Source organism: Carettochelys insculpta, chromosome 3 (genome assembly GCF_033958435.1).
Source record: "Carettochelys insculpta isolate YL-2023 chromosome 3, ASM3395843v1, whole genome shotgun sequence".
Classification (NCBI taxonomy): Eukaryota; Metazoa; Chordata; order Testudines; family Carettochelyidae; genus Carettochelys; species Carettochelys insculpta.
The window spans coordinates 7,719,757-7,739,021 of NC_134139.1; the positions used below are offsets into that span (position 1 = coordinate 7,719,757).

At 46.9% G+C, this 19,265-nt stretch overlaps 1 protein-coding gene across 1 annotated transcript in view; it reads right to left on the reverse strand.

Annotated features, from left to right (window-relative positions):
- The window catches only part of SEC23B (SEC23 homolog B, COPII coat complex component), a 31,326-nt gene extending 13,362 nt beyond the window's left edge, over nucleotides 1-17,964 (reverse strand). Inside the window, exons 1-9 of the mRNA XM_074989306.1 lie at nucleotides 17,859-17,964; nucleotides 13,390-13,626; nucleotides 11,538-11,595; nucleotides 10,460-10,546; nucleotides 6,594-6,830; nucleotides 5,338-5,423; nucleotides 4,448-4,592; nucleotides 2,905-3,063; nucleotides 1,967-2,082 (exon numbers count right to left, since the gene is read on the reverse strand). Coding sequence (XP_074845407.1) covers nucleotides 1,967-2,082; nucleotides 2,905-3,063; nucleotides 4,448-4,592; nucleotides 5,338-5,423; nucleotides 6,594-6,830; nucleotides 10,460-10,546; nucleotides 11,538-11,595; nucleotides 13,390-13,610 — 1,109 coding nt within the window. The 5' untranslated portion in view covers nucleotides 13,611-13,626; nucleotides 17,859-17,964. The remainder of the gene's footprint in view (nucleotides 1-1,966; nucleotides 2,083-2,904; nucleotides 3,064-4,447; nucleotides 4,593-5,337; nucleotides 5,424-6,593; nucleotides 6,831-10,459; nucleotides 10,547-11,537; nucleotides 11,596-13,389; nucleotides 13,627-17,858) is intronic.
- Between the last annotated feature and the right edge of the window lie 1,301 nt (nucleotides 17,965-19,265).

Sequence of the window (19,265 nt, forward strand, 5' to 3'; positions counted from 1 at the left end):
GAAAACAATAGGGGAATTGAACAAAGGCAATGGGACTGGAGTCACAAAGGATGTCCCTCCTACTCTTCTCCTCCTTTCCCAGGTGCAAAAAACCTACAGGTTGAACCTCTCTTGCCCGGCACCCTCAGGACACGACCGGTGTCAGACGAGAGACGTTGCCAGGACCACAGGAAGTCAATATTATCTATCAGCATTACCAACGCTTCCACTGCTTACTGGGCTTTTCCAAGACATTTATGGGTAAATTACAGCTAAATAACAGCACAGAACACTGAAAACAGTGGCTGTAAACAAACTTTATACGACCACAGGAAAGGTGGCCCACACCCAAGATAAGTGGTTGTCCGGCTAACTATCATCATACCGGGTTGCAGAATTTGCCAGGCGAGAGAGTTCCAGATTAGAGATGCTCAACCTGTATTTTTAAATGTTCTGATGGAAAATTGCAAAGAAAGGAACTAGCTATGAGATGGAAGCATTCCAATCCTCAAATCTGAGCATGCTGCCACCACGCCAAGGGACAGACGTACAACGGAGCAAGTTCTGAGCTAACAGAAAAATGGAACGGACGTCGTTTGCAAAAAAAAAAAAAAGTTCAGGTTGACAGCCAGCGAATGGTCTGTTTGGCCACAGAACAGTTCTTGCAACAGCAGTGCAGACCTCCCGCTCTGTGTGCTAGGAGGGAGATCAGGAAGATGCAGTTCTAGGGGTGGAGGGTAGCTCTGCCTTTATCCATCTATTTTCTAATGCATGCAGTGCACCTAACTCAAACTATCTGCTGTTGGAGCAGTAATGATGTTTGTTATCACGACAGAGCTCCCAAACCTGCAAACAACCCCAGCTAAATCATCCTCTAATCAACTCACCTCCTCAATAAAAGCCTGAATAAATGGACAGGTCCTAACAGTGCAGACAGATCTCGCACACCAAGGAAGGAAAGGCAATTCTAGAGCTGAAAGGTGCCTGCCTCCAGAAGGATCAGCATAGGGACTTCCCAGTTAACTGACCCTGTCAATCTCAACTGGCAGATTAAAAACAGGCAGTTCCCATAATAGCCCACTTAGGGCTTGGTCCCTCTGCAAATGCTACAAGCAAGAGGGCTTCTCTAGTGCCTACTAGGAACTGCAATGACACTTGGCACTGGCTCCTTGACTCAAGAGAGGCCAAGTATTCATAACACTTAACACCTCTGCTACTAACCTGAAGCAAATTCAATCCAGTGCCCTCACACCAAGCAGTCACACCCATAATCAAGGCCACCTGGTCCCTGTAGTACATTTTGTTTTTCAGGACACACTGAAGGGAGGGATATCTCAGTAGTTTGAGCATTGGTCTGCTAGACCCAGGGTTGTGAGCTCAAAGTTTGAGGAGGCCTTTTAGGGACCTGGGGCAAAAAGATTTAAAAAAAAAAGAGTCTGGGATGGTGCTTGGTCCTGCCAAGATGGCAGGGAACTGGACTCAACGACCTCCCAAGGTTCCTTCCACCTCTATGAGACATGTATCTCCATATATTATTATTATTATTATTATTATTAAGAGCTCTTAACAAATGGGCTCATAAAGCCAGTGCTCCTAATATGCCTTCTTAATCTGCTTTCTCCCCTCCAGGACTGTCATTCCCTATGTCTCTGTACGATAAAATATATTTGTAGAACAGGCACCATCCAGGGCTTGGGAGCTGGTTAAAACGCTCCATCACCCTTCTCTAAAGAGGACACCTGCTTTGCTACTGACTGAATCAAAATTCATCTCCTACAAGCTGCCCTGGAGTACGACACTGCACCACTGACAACGCTGACATTAAAGTTCAATGGACAGAAGATCAGCCAGCTAATGATTGGAATCAGGGAAATGACAACAATTACTCATACCCATCCATTCATATCAAACACATCATTTCCTGCCTCGGTCCTCCACCCCAACACTCGGGGCTCTACTTGCTCTCTGCTCAGGACAGAGGACATACCCAGTGAGGTTTGTACAACACTTCATCTCCAGAAGGCCAGTTTGGTCGAGGGCGCAGGCGTAGATATCAATGCAGTGCCCATTGGCTGCTGTGCGCTGAGCTAGCGTCTCATAGTGCTGCAGAGACAAAGAGCCCACAGAGCTTTTAAAACATTCCAACAAGCAAGAAGGGTTTCCTTGGGTTCTACAGCTGGTGTCAATGCAGGAATTTACCCCTAGAGAAGGCATGTTCTCTTTTAATGGTGACATACCATCCCTTAGGTAAGGACTCCAGAGCCCCAGGACACACTAAGCACTGAACAGGAGCTTGTTTTTCACTTGTATGATCTTTGCTACCATCTCCAAACAGCACTGGGCATTCAGTGAACACAGCACATTTTAACCACTTAGCTACATGAAGGCAATCCAAGAGGCATTTGAAGACTGGCTGGTTCTCAGCAGGAGAAAAGGGGCTGGGTTCCTCCTGAAACTGAGGGTTGGAGCATTTCACCCTCTGCTCTGAGCAGCTGAGGAAGAGATGCTGAAGTACTTTCTTGTTCTCTGGAGATAGAACTGTGCTGGATGCAGAGAGGGACTAATGGATTTGGCCTTTTGTTTGGGACTTGGTGAAACAGAACCCAGACTTATAGCTTGACTGAGGTAGCTGGCTGAAGAAAGCAGCATCTGTACCCAAGGGAGACCCAGGGGAATGTGTGGGAACACAGGCCCCAAGGCCATGAAGAAGTGGGCAGTTTGTCACTAGTAAAGTCGCATAACACGTTAGCAGTATGAAGTGCAGCTCACCAATACAGACCTGGGATTAGCTATCCCTATCGGTTCCCTGGCAGTGGCTTAGAGCCCAGAGCTACCGCCACTTATTCTATAACACCCATACCCAGCAGGCCCATGATATCATGCAGCGGAAGTTGTGTCTTTGCTTTAGCACCTAGCAAGACCTACCTTTGTGGCCTTTTTCATGAACCGTGCATTGTCCTTCTCTATGTCATGCCAGGAACGAATCGGTGTTTTCAGTTCATCTCCTACCACCATGCCGGGCCCTTGTGTCGGTGGCCCACCAGTAAACAACATTATTCTGGCCCCCGTGTTTGGAAATGTGCCCTAAAATAAAATTAAACCTTAATTTTAGAGATGGGCAGGTTAAATAATAGAAATAGTTCTAATGTACTTTCTGGGGAAAGGTCTGTTTCAACCTCTGTGTACAGCATCTAGCACATCAGGCACCTGATTCTGATGGGATGTTTAGATGCTGCCTTAATAAATAATTATTTCCTTCTTGACAAGGAATGGTAGGGACTGACACTGTCAAAGTATAAACATAGGGCAGATCTGATTTTATGCTCCCACCCCCCCAGAGAAACAGGCGCATAGCTGTTTCCACCCTCCTCCCATGCCTCAAATGATCCCTCCACAAAACCCATGTGTGATTCCATCAACCCAGGATTAAACAGAGACGGGGAGTGGTTGGCTCATTACAAAAGCAGTTTCTCTGCTCTTGAAGTTCACACCTCCTCATTAGCTACTGATAATGGGCCACATCCTCCCTGACTGAACTGACCTGATTTCTCCTCTCTTGATGTTCACAACTCCACGTTTACTGCTGATAATGGGCCACATCCTCCATGACTCAACAGACCTTGTCACCTCTGGCCCTCCCCTTGACTGAGACTCCCTCTTTAAACCCTCCTCTGGAACCCCCCACTCATCCATCTGACGAAGTGGGTCTTTGCCCACGAAAGCTTATGCTCCAAAATATCTATACTCTATACTTTTTACTCTATAAGGTGCCACAGGGTTGTCTTTTTACTTTTGAAGATACAGACTAACTTGGCTACCTCTGATACACAGAGACATGGTGATACACAGAGACATTTGATGTACCTGACAGCTAAACATTATTATTTGTAAGTATCTCTAAGAACCATGAATGCCCTGATACATGGCATTTCAAATATTATTTAAGCATAACTACCCCCAGTATTACACTCCAGGAGGTGTCAAGTTGAATCATTTTCCAGTTTCAAAGTTGAGTGTGAATTCCAAAAGTTTGTCACATCTGCTAAGTATACTCATGTCTGGTATGTAGAGCCCTACTAAATTCACAGTTGTAGAAAACATTTTCTCTATGGCTGCTCAGTTCTGAAAACAGCACCCCAACCGGCAGAAGGGCAGACCTAAGACTGGCAATCCATTGACACCCCCTATCCCCCGAAAGAGCCTCGAGACACACAACCCTAACCCTTTTGGGACTGGAGCCCCATTGTTGAAACACCCTGATGTTTCAGATATAAACGGACTAATTTTAAACCTGCCTGGCTGTGAATTTGATCAAAATGGACTGGGAATTTGGTAGGGCCATACTGCTAACACAATCCGGCCACAGACCAAGTCTTTCAGCTACTAAGAAATACTGCTAAAGCATGGAACCACCCCATAAAATTTTAATTTTACCAGGTAATCTCACATTAAGTGTGAGTAGGATTACCTCCAATAAACCAACAGCAATTGACAGAGCTACTCCAGTTGATCGCAAGGGTCGCTTTCCCTGAGTCACTGGCCACGGGTCCCTCTGCAGTTCCCCAAGCAGATCTGTCAGGTTCATGTCGATTTTGTGTACAGGCTGCAGGAACCTGCAAAGAATTCAAAAGGAACACTTCATTGTTCACAAATCCCATTGGTTTGGTCTTTGCTGCTAACTGTATCAAAGCAAAGCATTCCATCACCTCTTACATCTCAAGGTTCCACAATAACAGACCCAAAGAGCAGATAGCAATTTGATGACAGCAAGGTACAAAGAGCACAGAGCACGAGGACTTGGAAAAGCTGCTCCACTAAAATGCACACAGTAATGGCCTCAGAACAACAGCTTTAGCAGTAGGTCAGAGGCAGAAAACCCAGGACTCAATGCGAGGAAAGAATTTAATCTGGGAACAAACTCCCCCTATTTTCCAATCATTCATTATTCTGCGCAATTTCTACATTATTATTAGTTGTGCTTCATTAGTGCCCAGGAGTCCAAGTCACAGGCCAAGGCCCCATTGTACTAGGTGCTGTACAAACAGAGAACAAAAAGGCAGTCTCTGCTTAAACTCAAAGTAATAATTTTCAAATGATGGGTCCAAGTGGAAATCCAGCCTGGATGCCACTATTTTTGGAGTCTAAGAAATAAACACTATGAAAGTTCCATATGATGCTCAGCTAAACCCCACCAATATATATCTACAATTGCAAACAACTGACTGCAGTTAGAGAACAATTCAAGCCATCTTTCCCTTTAGGAAACCTGCATTTAGGGGCTCGGGTCCTACAGGTCATAATGTAAGCTTTGGGCCTGGCCTGCCCTTCTGGTACAGTGTGCTCTGCAGAGCCACTTACCTGCTTGAAATAAGTGGTTGTTCCTGAGGCTGAAGAGGCCTTCCCTGCTGGACAGGTACCACAGGCCTTGTAAGACCCAGCATATCCTATGAGACAAGAAGCAGAGACTTGATCATTTAAACATAAGCTTTATTATTTACTAATTAACTACCAATACCAGGTATTTCTCTAGCCCCCCTCCCCTTACCCTAGTATCTAACTTCTTCACAGTCTTCAATGTATTTATCCTCAAATAGTGCTGTGAAATAGGGCAGTGCTATTACCCCAGTTAAACTGACGGGTACAGTGATCTGCCCAAGGTCAAAACCTACAGCAGGGCAGGAAACTGAACTTGCATCTCCCTGAGGTAGGGCAGAGCAAAATATGGCCTGTGGGCCAAATCTGGCCAGCCAAGCCACCAGATCCAGCCTGCGGCACAATGGGAGCCTTCGACAGGCTCCCTGCCCATCCCTGCCTGCTGCTGAGAGCAGCCAGCTGCGAGGGCCTGTGTGCCACCACAAGCTGGGGGTGAAGAGACTTTGCCCGCTGTCCTGCCCCCAGCACAATCTCACAGCTCCCATTGAACAGAAACCAGAAGACTTGCAAGGATTCAAGGAGTCCCTGCAGATGTCTGGACAATGGCAGCTGCCTGTCTGCAGGGCAGGCAGCAGGTAAACTCCCCTCCCCCGCAGGGCTCACAGCACTCATAGCAGCACATGACTCCTGTAGCTGGCTGCTCTGAGCAGTGTGCAGGGGGAGGGAGGGCAGGGAGCGTGCCTGAGGGTGCTGTTGGACTGCTGGCGAGGAGCCACCTAAACAAGCACCTCCCAGCCAGAGCTTCCTTCAGACACCCCAGCTCCTCTCTCCCCCCAGCCCTCTGCACCCCTTCCTTCACCTCATCCCGCATAACCCAAACCCTTTGCACCCTGCTCGTGTACACCCAAACCCTGCACCCCTTCTTCACTCCTGTCCCAGGTCACAACCCCCTCCCAGTTCCTGCACCCCAATCACGTAATCCCAAGGTTCCTTCTGCACCCATATCATGGACAAGTGCGACCCTTGACCGCTCACCAAATTCTTGGCATTTCTGTCCCGTGTTCCCCCCCCGCGCCCCAAAATTATTGCCCACTCCTGGTCTAATGGCAATGCCCTAACCACTGGACCATCCTTCCTATTTGCCCTCCACTAGGCAAGCATTTGGGGATGGGAGAAACGTGACAAAAGACCTACATGGACTCACACGTTGGGTTAAGTGCGGAAGAGAAGGCTGAACACACCTGTATTTGCTTAGCAGTCAGGTCCTTGGTCCCTCTGAACACGTAACTTTTGGAGATTCCTTCGCAGCTCAGTTCATGAACCTGGACCATTCTGCCAAATGTGATCAGCCCCACCAATGCATCTGGAGGCAGCAGACTCAGGGACATCTGCAGGGATTCTTTCAATGCTTGCAGGTCTTCCTCTTCCAAACATGTGTCAACAACGTAAAGGAATATCAGTGGGGTTGGAGAACCTCGCTGTTGGAGAAAGAAAAAAGGTTTTCTATGCATATGTACGCTCTCAGTGAAAACAAAAAAGCAGTCCAGTAGCACTTTAAAGACTAACAAAATAATTTATTAGGTGGTGAGCTTTCATGGGATAGACCCACTTGGAAAGCTCACCACCTAATAAATTATTGTTAGTGTTTAAAATGCTACTGGACTGCTTTTTCATTCTGATAGTACATAGCCTAACACGGCTATCTAACTGTTACTATTCAACACTCGCAGTGAGACATTCTGCCCACCCTCAATGGGTTGGGAATTACCATAATGGAACAAAATATTTATGACTGCTGTAGATACAGCCAAAATGACTACAGAAATAAGAAAGCTCTTATGCCCTTCATCATCATCAACAACCATGGGCTCAGGGCCTATTAGCATCTGATGCCTCTCACTATTTCCTTCCATCTTTCCTCATCCAATGCTAAGTGGCTTAGTTTCGTAGATTAGCTCCACACCAATCTACCATATCATCTACCCATTCTCTGTGGGGTCCACCTCTCCTATTCGAACCATTCATTATGCCAAATGCCATGGTCTTGATTTTTTTCGTCATTCATTCTGCACATACACCCGAATAGCTGTAACTTCCATTGTATAACCTTCTGCACTAGTATCAGAGAGGTAGCCGTGTTAATCTGTATCGTCAAAAACAGCAAGAAGTCCTGTGGCATCTTACACACTAACAGATATTTTGGAGCATAAGCTTTCGTGGGCAAAGACCTGCTTCATCAGATGCATGAGTCGGGGCAGGGTTCAGAGGAGGATTTAAAGAGGGAGCCTCAGTCAAGGGGAGGGCAAGAATTGACAAGGTCTATTCAGTCACGGAGGATGTGGCCCATTATCTGCAGTTAATGTGGAGTTGTGAATATCAAGAGTGGAGAAAATGCTGTTGTAATGGGCCAACCACTCCCAGACTCTGTTCAGTCCTTGGCTGATGAAGTCAAATTTGCAAATGAATTGCAGCTCTGAAATTTCTCTTTGCAGTTTATTTTTGAAGTTTTTTTGTTGTAGGACTGCTGCTTTTAAATCTGTTACTGAGTGTCCAGGGAGATTGAAGTGTTTTCCTACAGGTTTTTGTATCATCATCAGCACCTTGCCTAGGTCATGCATTAGGGCAATCATTCTGTAGTTCTTGCACTCCAGTGTGCTTCCTTTCTTGTGTATTGTCACTAGCACGGATCTAGTCCATTCCTGAGGTACCTTCCCTTCTTTCCATGCTATATTACATAGTCGGTGTATTTTCTGAATCATACTTTCTCCGCCGTATTTGATCATCTCTCCCATGATCTTATTTCCAGGGATCTTGTTCTTCTGTTGTTTCACTACTCTTTCTACTTCCTCCTTCAAAATATCAGTCTCGCTCTCGACGCTCAGTGGAGATATCCCTTTCAGTTCATCAATCAGTCTCTCTGGACCCTCGGGTCCAACTGTGCTTCATACAAATCAGTGCAATATCTCATCCATCGCTGCACAATCTTCTCCTTGGATTTCATTCGTATTGTTGTTTCACGGTCAGTGCATCATCACTCATCTGACCAACTCTCCTCCTTTATCCAGGCTTGGGACTGGTATGGAACACCCCCAGAGGCTTCATGGCGGAGTTCTTACATCCTTCACTCACAAATGTCTATTACAAGTCAGCAAGTTCAAACAACTAGTTTCAGGAATATCAGAGGGTTTCTCCAGAAACACAGAGAACAGCTACAACTGAGCTGCAGCTGGATCAGTGAAAGATGGTCACCTTTCCTCAATAGTGGAAGCATCAAGAACAAAGCACAATGCTGGCAGGACAAAGACCAGGGAGATATTCATCGGTCCATTGACATATCTGAACTCACACTCTGTCATCACAAGACTAAGGGCCTGTCTATACACAGATTAACTCTGGAAAGGATTATATAAAACCAGAAGAAGGAACTCTTGTCCTGAAATAAGGGAATCCACACAGGAAGTTATTCAGGAACAGCTAGTGTAACATAGCTACTCCGGTCTATTTCCAGTGTGAACAAATGCTTAGAGCAGGGGTCAGCAACCCCTGGCACGGGTGCCAAGAGTCATATGGCATGCCAATGAAAATCGGCTTGAAGGTGGGAGCTCAGCCCCACCTCAAAGCTTGCTCAAAGCCATGCTGCCTGTGGATTAGCAAAAGGCCAGCTAATGCTGCCAACCACCACAAGAACAGTAAAGCTCTGCATCGTAAGTTATGTACTAATGAAGCTGTAGGCCTATTAGTGACTTTAAAAAGTATCACCAGCACTCCGACCGTATATAAGGTCAAAAGGTCAAATTCTGGCACTCTGCCTCAGAAAGGTTACTGATCCCTGGCTTAGAATATGGCTTTTATTACTCCTGCTAAATTCTGTGTCGCTACAAGTGTGCAGAATTCATGTCCCCTGCTGATTTTTTTACTTTCTTTCAAAAGAAGTGACTTCTGACAGGGAACCAAAAGGGAAGCTGCAAGAGCGGCCACATGCCTCCTCTCCAGCAGGTTGATTCAAGCATCCAGAGCAGCCAGCAGAGAGATAAATCACAGAGCAATGCTGTCATGAGACAGACAGACATGGTGTCTCTCTTGTTCGCTGCTGCAGCACACTTGACATAGAGGAGCAGTGTGTTTCTGAGGAGCTAAGCATGGGGCAGGTTCTCTCCCCTCAGGCAAAGCAGAGTGTAGCAGCCTGTCTGCTTTAATGAACTGTTCCCAGTGTCTTTGTGAATTCCCCCAAACAGTATAAAACAGATATAAAAGTTTTAAGCCTCCTTTACATTGCCAGAGGGGTATAAAGGACAGTACAACCTTATCAATGCTTATGGTGCTTCAGTGATTAGAACTGGTCTAATTTTTTTTTAACTGAAATAATATCCTAACAAAATGCGTTCCATGAATTGTTTGCTGCTGACATTTGCAGAGATGGTCAGTAGCCAATATCAACTGTGAGTTTGATTCCCCAGCCCTCACTTGATTGTAAGCCGCCTGTGATGTAACCTTGAGCGTCAGGCTGCATATAGCTTTTGAATAACAACTAGAAATAAAAGGTCAAACCTAGCTACATTACTGTTAAGCTAGGTGGTTTGAGGATTTCCTCCAATACACCACACTCCCAAAACCAAACAAACACAGAAGTTTTGTTTGTGGGCATGCGGTGGCAAGCAGCACAATTCCATTCTCCATCCATTGAACTGCAGCTTACATCAATTACCTCAATATTTGAACCAAAGTTATGATACTGCATTATTCTGACAAATAAAATATTCAGAATTTTAAAATACTGTGTGCAGAACTTGTAACTTTTGGTGCAGAACTCCCCCAGTAGTACTGCTGTTTAATTAAGAGAGATGTCTGGATGCTAAGTGCAAGAAGCTGCATCCATTTCCACCCTCCAGTCTTCATAATAAAGTCATATATACAGATTACAGAGGGAACGTATTTAAATCAAAAAGCAAAAAATGAATGACTTAAGAGATTAGACAACCACTGGGAGCAGCAGGGGTTAAAACGTGGCTAATTAACCTAAGTACCACTCAGGAAAACACCTTATTGAGTTATCCTACAGAATACACAGGTTTTCTGAGCATACCAAGCTTGACCATGGTGAGCTTACCTGCACTATGTATTCAATTGTGGAAAACGGAGGCATAAGTTCTGCTGGCTGATTCACTTCTGATATGCCTGCATATGCTGGAGGGAACTGAAAATGAGAATGAAGGATCAGAGCAAGCAAATTAACTCTGCAGAATATCTGAAGACACGCACAGCAGCAGAGATATTTCCTGCATTGTGAAGGCTGAAATGTTCATAATGTACAAAGGAGAAGAGCTTCTTCATTCAACTACATGTTGCTCAATCTCTTACTTCCTAGTGCAACAGCAAACTCTTTTAACTGCATGAAATGTAGCATTAGGCCAAGTCTATACTATGGGGGAAGACCAAATTAAGATACACAATTCCACCTACATTAATTACATAGCTGGCATCAAAGTAGCTTAATTCCCGCTTTTGCACAGTCTCTACTGCAGGAGGTTGACAGGAGCAAATGCACCCAGCAATTTCCCTTACTCTTGGCAAGGAGCAGGACTACTGGCACTGACAGGAGTGCCCTCTGAGTTCCATTTAGCATGTTTCTACCAGACACGCTAAATCAAACTCCAGAAGATTGACCACAGCAACCTCGACCTTCTGCTTAGTGAAGACATGCCCTTAGTCCTTCACTGCTTCTTATTATGAGTTGCTAGCAGCATGTATAGATGTATGAAGCACAATTCCATTCAAAAGCAACTGAGAATAGTTTAGTTAGATGATACACGGTGTTTCTGACAGCAGACATCTACTTCCTTCCAACACAGCAAGTTTCATACTTCAAACAAAGGACAATGACTTGCTCTGGCCTCAACATGCACAAAGAACATGTTGTAAGGCACAAAAATAACTACAGAGCAGCAGCCAGTAGCCCACACATTGGCAAACAGCCATGGGCAAAACTGCATCAAGACTGGAAGAGACGACATTCCATTGCTTTCCTATCACACTGATTAAAAAGGAATGCTGAACTGGCTGCACAAAGAGAAAGAGGCCATGGGGAATGACCTCACTAGCAGAGATTTCTGCTTATTTTACCACCCTTAACTAGAGAATGACGTGGATAGAGAGAACCAAGAAAAAGTGAAATTTTCCCAACCTACCTGGTTTCTCTGAAAACAGAAGTTACAGGCCCAGAGCTTGGCACGATAATCAACTTGACTGTAAGAACAGAAAGGTGGAATATTTAGTACAAAAGTTTAGGTTTTATAGCCAAACACATGCCAGGCTTTGCAGATGAGATGAAAGAAAATATAAATATTTAATATATATTCTTAAGTTTAATGGGGGTCTTCTCGTTCATATATTTTGAAGCCAGAAGGAACCAACAGATCTTGTCCAATTTTCTGTATCACACAAACCATAGCTTGTCATCCACTTACCCCCTATACTGACTTCAGTAACTTGTGTCTGACCACAGCGTATCTGCCAGAAAAACATCCTGGTTTGATTAGAAGATATCAAGAGAGCACAAAGCATCTATTGCAGCAAGGCATCGCTACTCCCCTTGGTAGTTTGCTCCAATGGCTAACCACGCACTTAAAAATCTCTTTCCAGCTTCTCATTTGAATTAGGCTGACTTCAGCTTCCAGCCACTGGTTCCTGTTCTGCCTTTCAGCACCCAGTATATTCTCACAGTGTTTTTCAGTCAGTCAGGTTTCAGGATTTAAGTTCTTTTACAATCAATACTAAGCTTTAGTTTCTCCAAACACCCACTGCAGTCTCTAGATGCTGAGCATTCTGCACACCCACCACACACACCTCGCTGACCCACATGAACATCAGCACATTCCCATCCAACATTACAGCCACCACCCTTCTAATCACTTCTGACGACTGCAAAAGCCTAAAAGAGAAAGTTGGATCCTTCGTTGTGTGGTTGCACTTTGGGATTGGTGGTTTTGCTCCCAACACTCAATTAGTAAACTAATTCCAAAAGCCAGTGGAATACTACTGTTATTTATTCTTTGTATTGTAGTAGGACCCAGGACTCAGAGTCTTGGAGCAGCACCTGAAAGTTCAAGGGATGTACAAAATGATGGCTCCCTGCCCCAAAAAGCCTGGCTCCCCAGCTCCTGTAATTTTATAGTGTGACAAGCAGTGCCGTAACATTTGTATGTATTCTACGGCTTGTCTTTGCAGTCACACTTCCTGTTGATCCCATTGGCAACCCCTTTCTCCTAATACTTGCCAGCAGACATGAATGACCATAATAGCATCTTGGGAGTCTGAGAACACAGACATTGCCTCCTGCCCTAAAATAAAAGCATGCCCACAAACAAAACCTTTCTATTTATATCAACAGTCACCTACAAAGAGGAAGACTACAGTGTTGATTCAGATTCTTACCTGGCCACCAACAGCATAGAGAACAGTCTCTTCAGACATCCCTTGCCCTATCTAATATGTAGAGTCCTGCAAACCCACAGTTATCCACTTTCTATCCATAGATAACAACATCCATGGGATGTGGATGCCTGCGAACCATTTCTGCAGATCACAGATCTAAATTCAAATCTACTAATAAGCCCATCACTGCAGCTGTAGGCGCTAAATGTGACTTTTCCTAGGTTAAGTTGGATGGTGAACTAATGTTACACAAGGTTAATGTCTCAATGTTATAATGTAGCTATTTACACATCAGTTCTGGTTTTCCTTTAATAGCTACCTCTGACCTTGGATAATCATTTCCCAATTTGTCTCTGCACTTCATTTTGATTCTCTCTCTTTCTGGCAGCCCTGACTACCACACTGGAATTCTTTACTTATTCTTTACTTATGTGCACAAGTGTTTTAAAAATCCCAGGCCATTTAATCTGAAGGGTGTCTTGGAACAGGTGCTGGACAGAGAGAAGTGGAAAGGAAGTGACAGGATGAGTAAAAACAGATTCTCATAAACTCTATTTCTATCCATTGTTAACATTCACAGGTTAGAGTTCATTCAGAAAGTCATACCAAAGAGGGTTGAGCACTGCCTTGCAAGTAGGCCTGCTGCAAAGCACTGGTTCATACTGGACAGGCGGTAGATCTAGCCGTTCTCTCAGGGGCGTCAGTAGACAGGCCAAAGGCACGACCATTCTTGTGGCCTCCAACCTGCTGGAGGGCCACACATTCCAGCTGAAACGCACCCCGTCTCGCTCTTCATTTTGCTGAATGAACTCCAGATACGTCGCCATGGAATCTTAAAAGGTTCTGAAAGAAAGAAAGAATAATCTCTATGATGCACTTTCACTCAGGAACCACAGCATCACAAGGGATCACAGCACTTGGGAGATAAATACAACACAACGAGATTCCAGCCCTAAAAATGATGCCATCAAAAGCTTGAATTTCTGCAAAGATTAGCACACATCAATGGCATTACTCACATGAGTAAATCACACACACTGACACTGTACAATCAATCCCACAGTAAAGTGAACCACTACGACTACACCTAGGAAGCTGTCATCCCAGTGCTCTGACCAAGGCGCCAAATAAGTATTGAACAGATATATGAAATCAGCAGATCCTGAAGGCCACAGGTAGACCTCACCCTCCCAACAAGGTAGTTCCCCATTTATCACAAAGAGATGCTCATGCTTAACACCCCCATTCCCCCACTTTGTTGCAAACCTCAGCCCCATGGCTTTCACACCATTGGTTGTCAACCTATTTAATATCGTGGGCAACATATGAGTTCTTCATCTAGTACAGGGGCCAAATCCACATTTTACACACACCCCCTCCCCCCCATATGGCCATGAGGCCGTCACATGGACCACAAACGTATGCTGACTGGATCATAGGTTGAGAGCCACTAATTCACCCCATGACAGGGTTGGGAAATACTGCTCAGCCTTGCAATGCACGCTTTAACACTGCCTTTTACCATCCCTGAAGAGGGATGCAGGTTGATTTGAACCTGTGACCTAGCAATACCATGCTGCCTAACCCACAGCCAAACCAAAGACAGGCAACCTGCAGGAATGCAAGAACTGGAGGAGCATGACGTTACTGTCTATTCCAGGAAAAACGTTCAATAGGATTCTCCGGAGAGAATGAAGACAGAAATTGATAGATAGCTCAGGGAAGAACAGGCCAGCTTCTGAAGCGAGAGCTCTTGTACTGACCAAACAGCAACTCTCAGAGTGATCACAGAACAGCTGCGTGAGTGGAACTCCCCCCGTACATAACATTCATATACTTAAAAAAAGCCTTCAACAATTTTGATAGAGATACTTTGTGGAAACTGCTGCAACGTTGTGGCATCCCATACAAAATTGTTAACCTTATCTGTTCAACGTACGAACCCTCAATATGCCAAGCTGTTCACAATGGTGTTTTCACAGAATCCTTCAGCATATTCTCAGGAGTGCGACAAAGGTGCCTATTGTCACCTTTCCTGTCCTTGATCAGAATGGACTGGATTATGAGCAGGACAACAGACGGTCATCAACGAGGCATTCAATCAACAGTCTTCAAACAGCTTGAGGACATTGATTTTGTTGTCTCCCTCCTTTCACACCAGCATGGGAAAAAAAAGTCACAACACTAGACAAAATTGCCTCAATGACTGGACTGAGCATGAATGAGGGAAAACCCAAGACAACGAGGATTAACCAGTACAACACCATCACCATCACACTGGAAGGGAATGACCTGGAAGATGTGGAGCAGTTCACCTACTTGAGGAGTAACATGGGCAGAGATGGAGGAACAAACAAAGATATCAATGCCAACACAGGGAAAGCAACAGCTGCATTCAAGATTCTTCATCCCATATGGAGTTCATAAATATCCGTGAAGACGAAACCACAGATCTTCAACACAAATGTTAAGAGTGCACCTTTGTATGGATGCGAGACCTGGCATACTAAAAAAAGTCTTCGAATCACAAACTACAGACATTCATAAACAGGTGCCTGAGGTACATCCTTCACACCAAATAGCAAGATTTTGTCACATATGAGGAGCTTTGCAACAGAGCAGAACAAGAATAACTTGATGTTCAAATCAAGAGAAGAAAGTGGGGATGGCTAGGCCATGCTCTCAGAAAACCATCATCCAGCAAGCTCTCACATGGAACCCGCAGGGAAACCGCAAAAGAGGAAGACCTCAGACAAAGTAGAGAAGATCTACTGAGAGTGAAGGACGACAACTGGGGTACTCCTGGAGTCAGCTAGAAGTTTTGTTTCAAGGCAGAATGAGTGGAGGATACTTGCAGATGACCTACGCGCCACTAGGAGTACAAGGGTTTAAATCAAGTCAAGTTGCAATACAGTCTGAAAGTCACCAGATGCCAGTGTGGATGGACCAAAAGAGGAAGCAAATTCCAGATTCTAGGACTTTTCACAGAGGGCTTCTTGCTGCCAGCCCTCCCCTGTTTATCACAGGACAGGGAGCTGTCAGCCTGAACACTTCAGAAGATCTCTGTTCTGTGGCAGTATGTGACAAAAAGGCCCCAAACTATTTAGAGCCTTGAGGGTAGAAATATAAGGTGGCGTGTCACCTGGAAATCACGGGTTGCCCCTAGATCATGGAACTTTGTTTAACATGGTCTCTATGTGAAATTATCAGGATGCAGGCAGCCTTATGCTTCACTAGATACAATTTCTGAAGGGTTGCAAGAAGCAGCTCTGTGTAAAGTGCATTGCAAGATCGGATCCTCCAAGTGTTTCCATGTGGTGTACATCATCACATGCTTCAGTGCACAAAACAAAATTTATTCCACACAACAATGATTAAAGATTAGTGGGAACATTGGTCCAGAGTTGTAGGTGCTGGGGCTGCTGCTGCACCCCTTGGCTGGAAGTGGTTTCCATTACATTCCGAGTTTATAGTGTGGTTCAGTGGCTCTCAGCTCCCCCACGATACGAACTGCTCCTGCACCTCTGTCCAGACCTGTTTGAACTTGTCCACAAAATAGCTTACAAACACTAATTGACATTGTAACTTGGTGAAACTGAGTTTAAATGAAGCTAGAGTGGGCGTGTCCTCAAACCTTAACCCAGCACGACTTCCTCTCACTGGTAGACACCCTCATCCCTGAGGTTCAGAGCTCTTGCCTGTGAATCACTGAGAGGTATCTCAGCATCACCATCACGGTTTCTGTGATGAGCAGTGTCTGTGAGTCAGACAGGCAGACTGGCAACATCACAAAACAGGAGCTGGCGAAATTGGATACTCCTGACATAATTGAGTTACTTAGGGTTTAGCAAAGGAACACCTGGCCTCTTTAGTTTTAAATGGGGCCTGTATCCAAGAAGTTCTCAGAACATCTCTGTGAAGGTTGCAGGACTGTGGATGTTATCTAGAGTGTGCAAGAAGGGCAACAATTTTTAAAAAGAAAACTTAGCTGTTTCATCTGTGAAAGAGACTAAAGGTTTACCAAAAACTACACGGAAATGCAAAAGTGAGGCAGGGTTCCTCAAACCATCCAACACTGGGGGAGTGTTGTTCCATCCCCTTCCTAACAGTGATATGGGGACTCCCCACATCAACATCAAAAAGGGGAGAGTTCTCCATCCCTCTCCAATAGCAACACAGTGGCCTCACATCAACCTCTACCCAAAGTGAGGGAATCAGTAATGTGAGAGGTCTCTGTCCCCCTTCACTGCCCAGAACACTGTTCTGGGGCATCCTTGCCCCATTCTCTAAACTGCAGGGTTGCCTCTCCAAGGTACAAAATCCCCACAATATCCAAAATGATCCAGAGTCTACCTAGACTGACAGCTGGCAGCATGCACCGAACACTCAGACAGACTCCCAGGACAGCAACCTCCGAAAAGAGAGGACACTGGGGAACCAGGACAGGTAGCAGCCCTGCTCGGCCCCAGATCCTGGGGAAGATTACCCCAACAGCAACACGAGGGCCTTTTCTCCTTCTAGGGTAGCCTGGAGAAAGTGATCCCATCCTTCAACGGGGAGGACTCACTTCCCCTGCCCCAGGAATCCCCCTCGACCCCCTGTTCTGGCCAGGAACCCTCCTCACTCTATCCCCCCACAGGGGAACCCCCTCTTCTGGCCAGGAACCCTCCTCAGCCCATCCCCCCACAGGGGAACCCCCTCTTCTGGCCAGGAACCCTCTCGCCCCATCCCCCACAGAGGAAACTCCTCTTCCGGCCAGAAACCCCCTTCAACCCATCCCCCACAGGGGTACCCCCTCTTCTGGCCGGGGGGGCCCCTCCTCACCCCATCCCCAACAAGAGGACTCCTCTTCTGGCCAGGAACCCTCCTTACCCCATCCCCCCACAGCGGAACCCCCTCTTCTGGCCGGTAGACCCGCCTTGCGTCACTAGGGGACCCTCTCCCCATCGGGGGACCCCTCCCTGACCGAGGAGACCCTCTTTCCCCATTTCCCCCGGCCCGGGTGGTACCGTCGGTCTCTCCCTTCAACCGGGGACCCCTCCCGCAGGACCCCCGCCCCGCATCAGCAGACGTACCCCAAGAGACCAGACCACCTGCCCGCGGTGCTGTAGCCCCCGCCGGCTCCGCTTCGCAGCGCCCGACGATCCCAGTCCCAGCAGCGCCCGCGCCGGAAAGGCCAGCTCAGCGGCGGCGCTGCCCACAAGCGACATGGCGGCGCGGGAACGCCGGCGGCAACTCTGCCCTTTCCCAACATGGCGGCGGCACCAATGCGCCGATATTGTCGCCATCTTGGCTAAGGTCAGCCGCGCCGCCTTACAGGCTTCCGCCCTTAGCCAAGATGGCGGGCGGCCCCCACCCCTGGAGCCTGCCAGTAAATGGTCAGGCCCCGCCCCTGCGGGTTTAGCGCTGACGCGCTTTTCCGCGAGCGCTGGCGGAGGGCGGGACGAGTAGCGCTTCCTGCAGCCCCCTCATAGGCAGCTGCAGTGGGCCTGGGGGTGGCTCCCTGGAGCTTCCCTCACGCTGAGCTGCCTCTCCCTCTGCTCCGTGCCCTCCCCTCGGTGCCACCCCAGTACGCACACCGCCCCAGAGTGCAATTGCCCAACACGCACCTCAGTGCCTCGCTGCGCCCTGGGGGGACCGCGTCCGGGCAGCCACCCAAGGGGGAGTGAAAAGCCGGCCAGCTGATGAGCAGAGCACCCATGGCTGGCAGCTGGTGTTACTGCTGGTGGTGCACATCCAGAGAGCGTTGGTGCACTGAAATTTTATTCCACACAGATGGAAAAAATGAGAGGGAACATTGGTTGGGATGCGCCACCTTTGCTTTGTGCTGTTCAGAAAAGCAGTGCGTTAAAAGGCGGCTTTCTCATATCAAAACACGTGTCCGTCAGCCCCCATCGCCCCTTCCGCTGCCTTCTCACACAGCATCCTGGCAGGGCATCAGAACTGTCTCCCCACAAGGCCACCCCCAGGCCCTGAGACTGATCAGGAGGCCCATGCAGCCAGGGGCGACAGGTCCACAGAAATTCAGCATAGACCCGCACGCACCAAGAAGCGAAATTGGAAACCGGTGGGGTGGGGTAAATATTCTGATGCCACCTCAGTAGATGCTGGGGAGAATGACAGAGATGACTACGAAATAATGGAGAAGCCGTGATTAACAAAACACATGCAGGGATGGTGGGTGTCTGAAGGAAGACAGTGAAATTCACATTCAATATAAGTGGATGAATCCAGTTTTGGAAATTCAAGACTTGATGGATTAGGGCAAGGATGGGCAAGCCACAAATCTTGAGCCGCATGCAGCTCTTTAAGCCTTTAACTGCGAATCCTCCCCGGAGCCTGGCACCAGGACTGTTATCCTCTGCTCTGCAAATGTGCCCCACTGCTTGGTGGGAGAAGCACATGGCAGCAGCTCCAGCGGGGCTCAGGTGAGTTGCCGGCATGGAATTAGAGTGGGTGGTTGGGGGTGGCTGGCTCTGGGG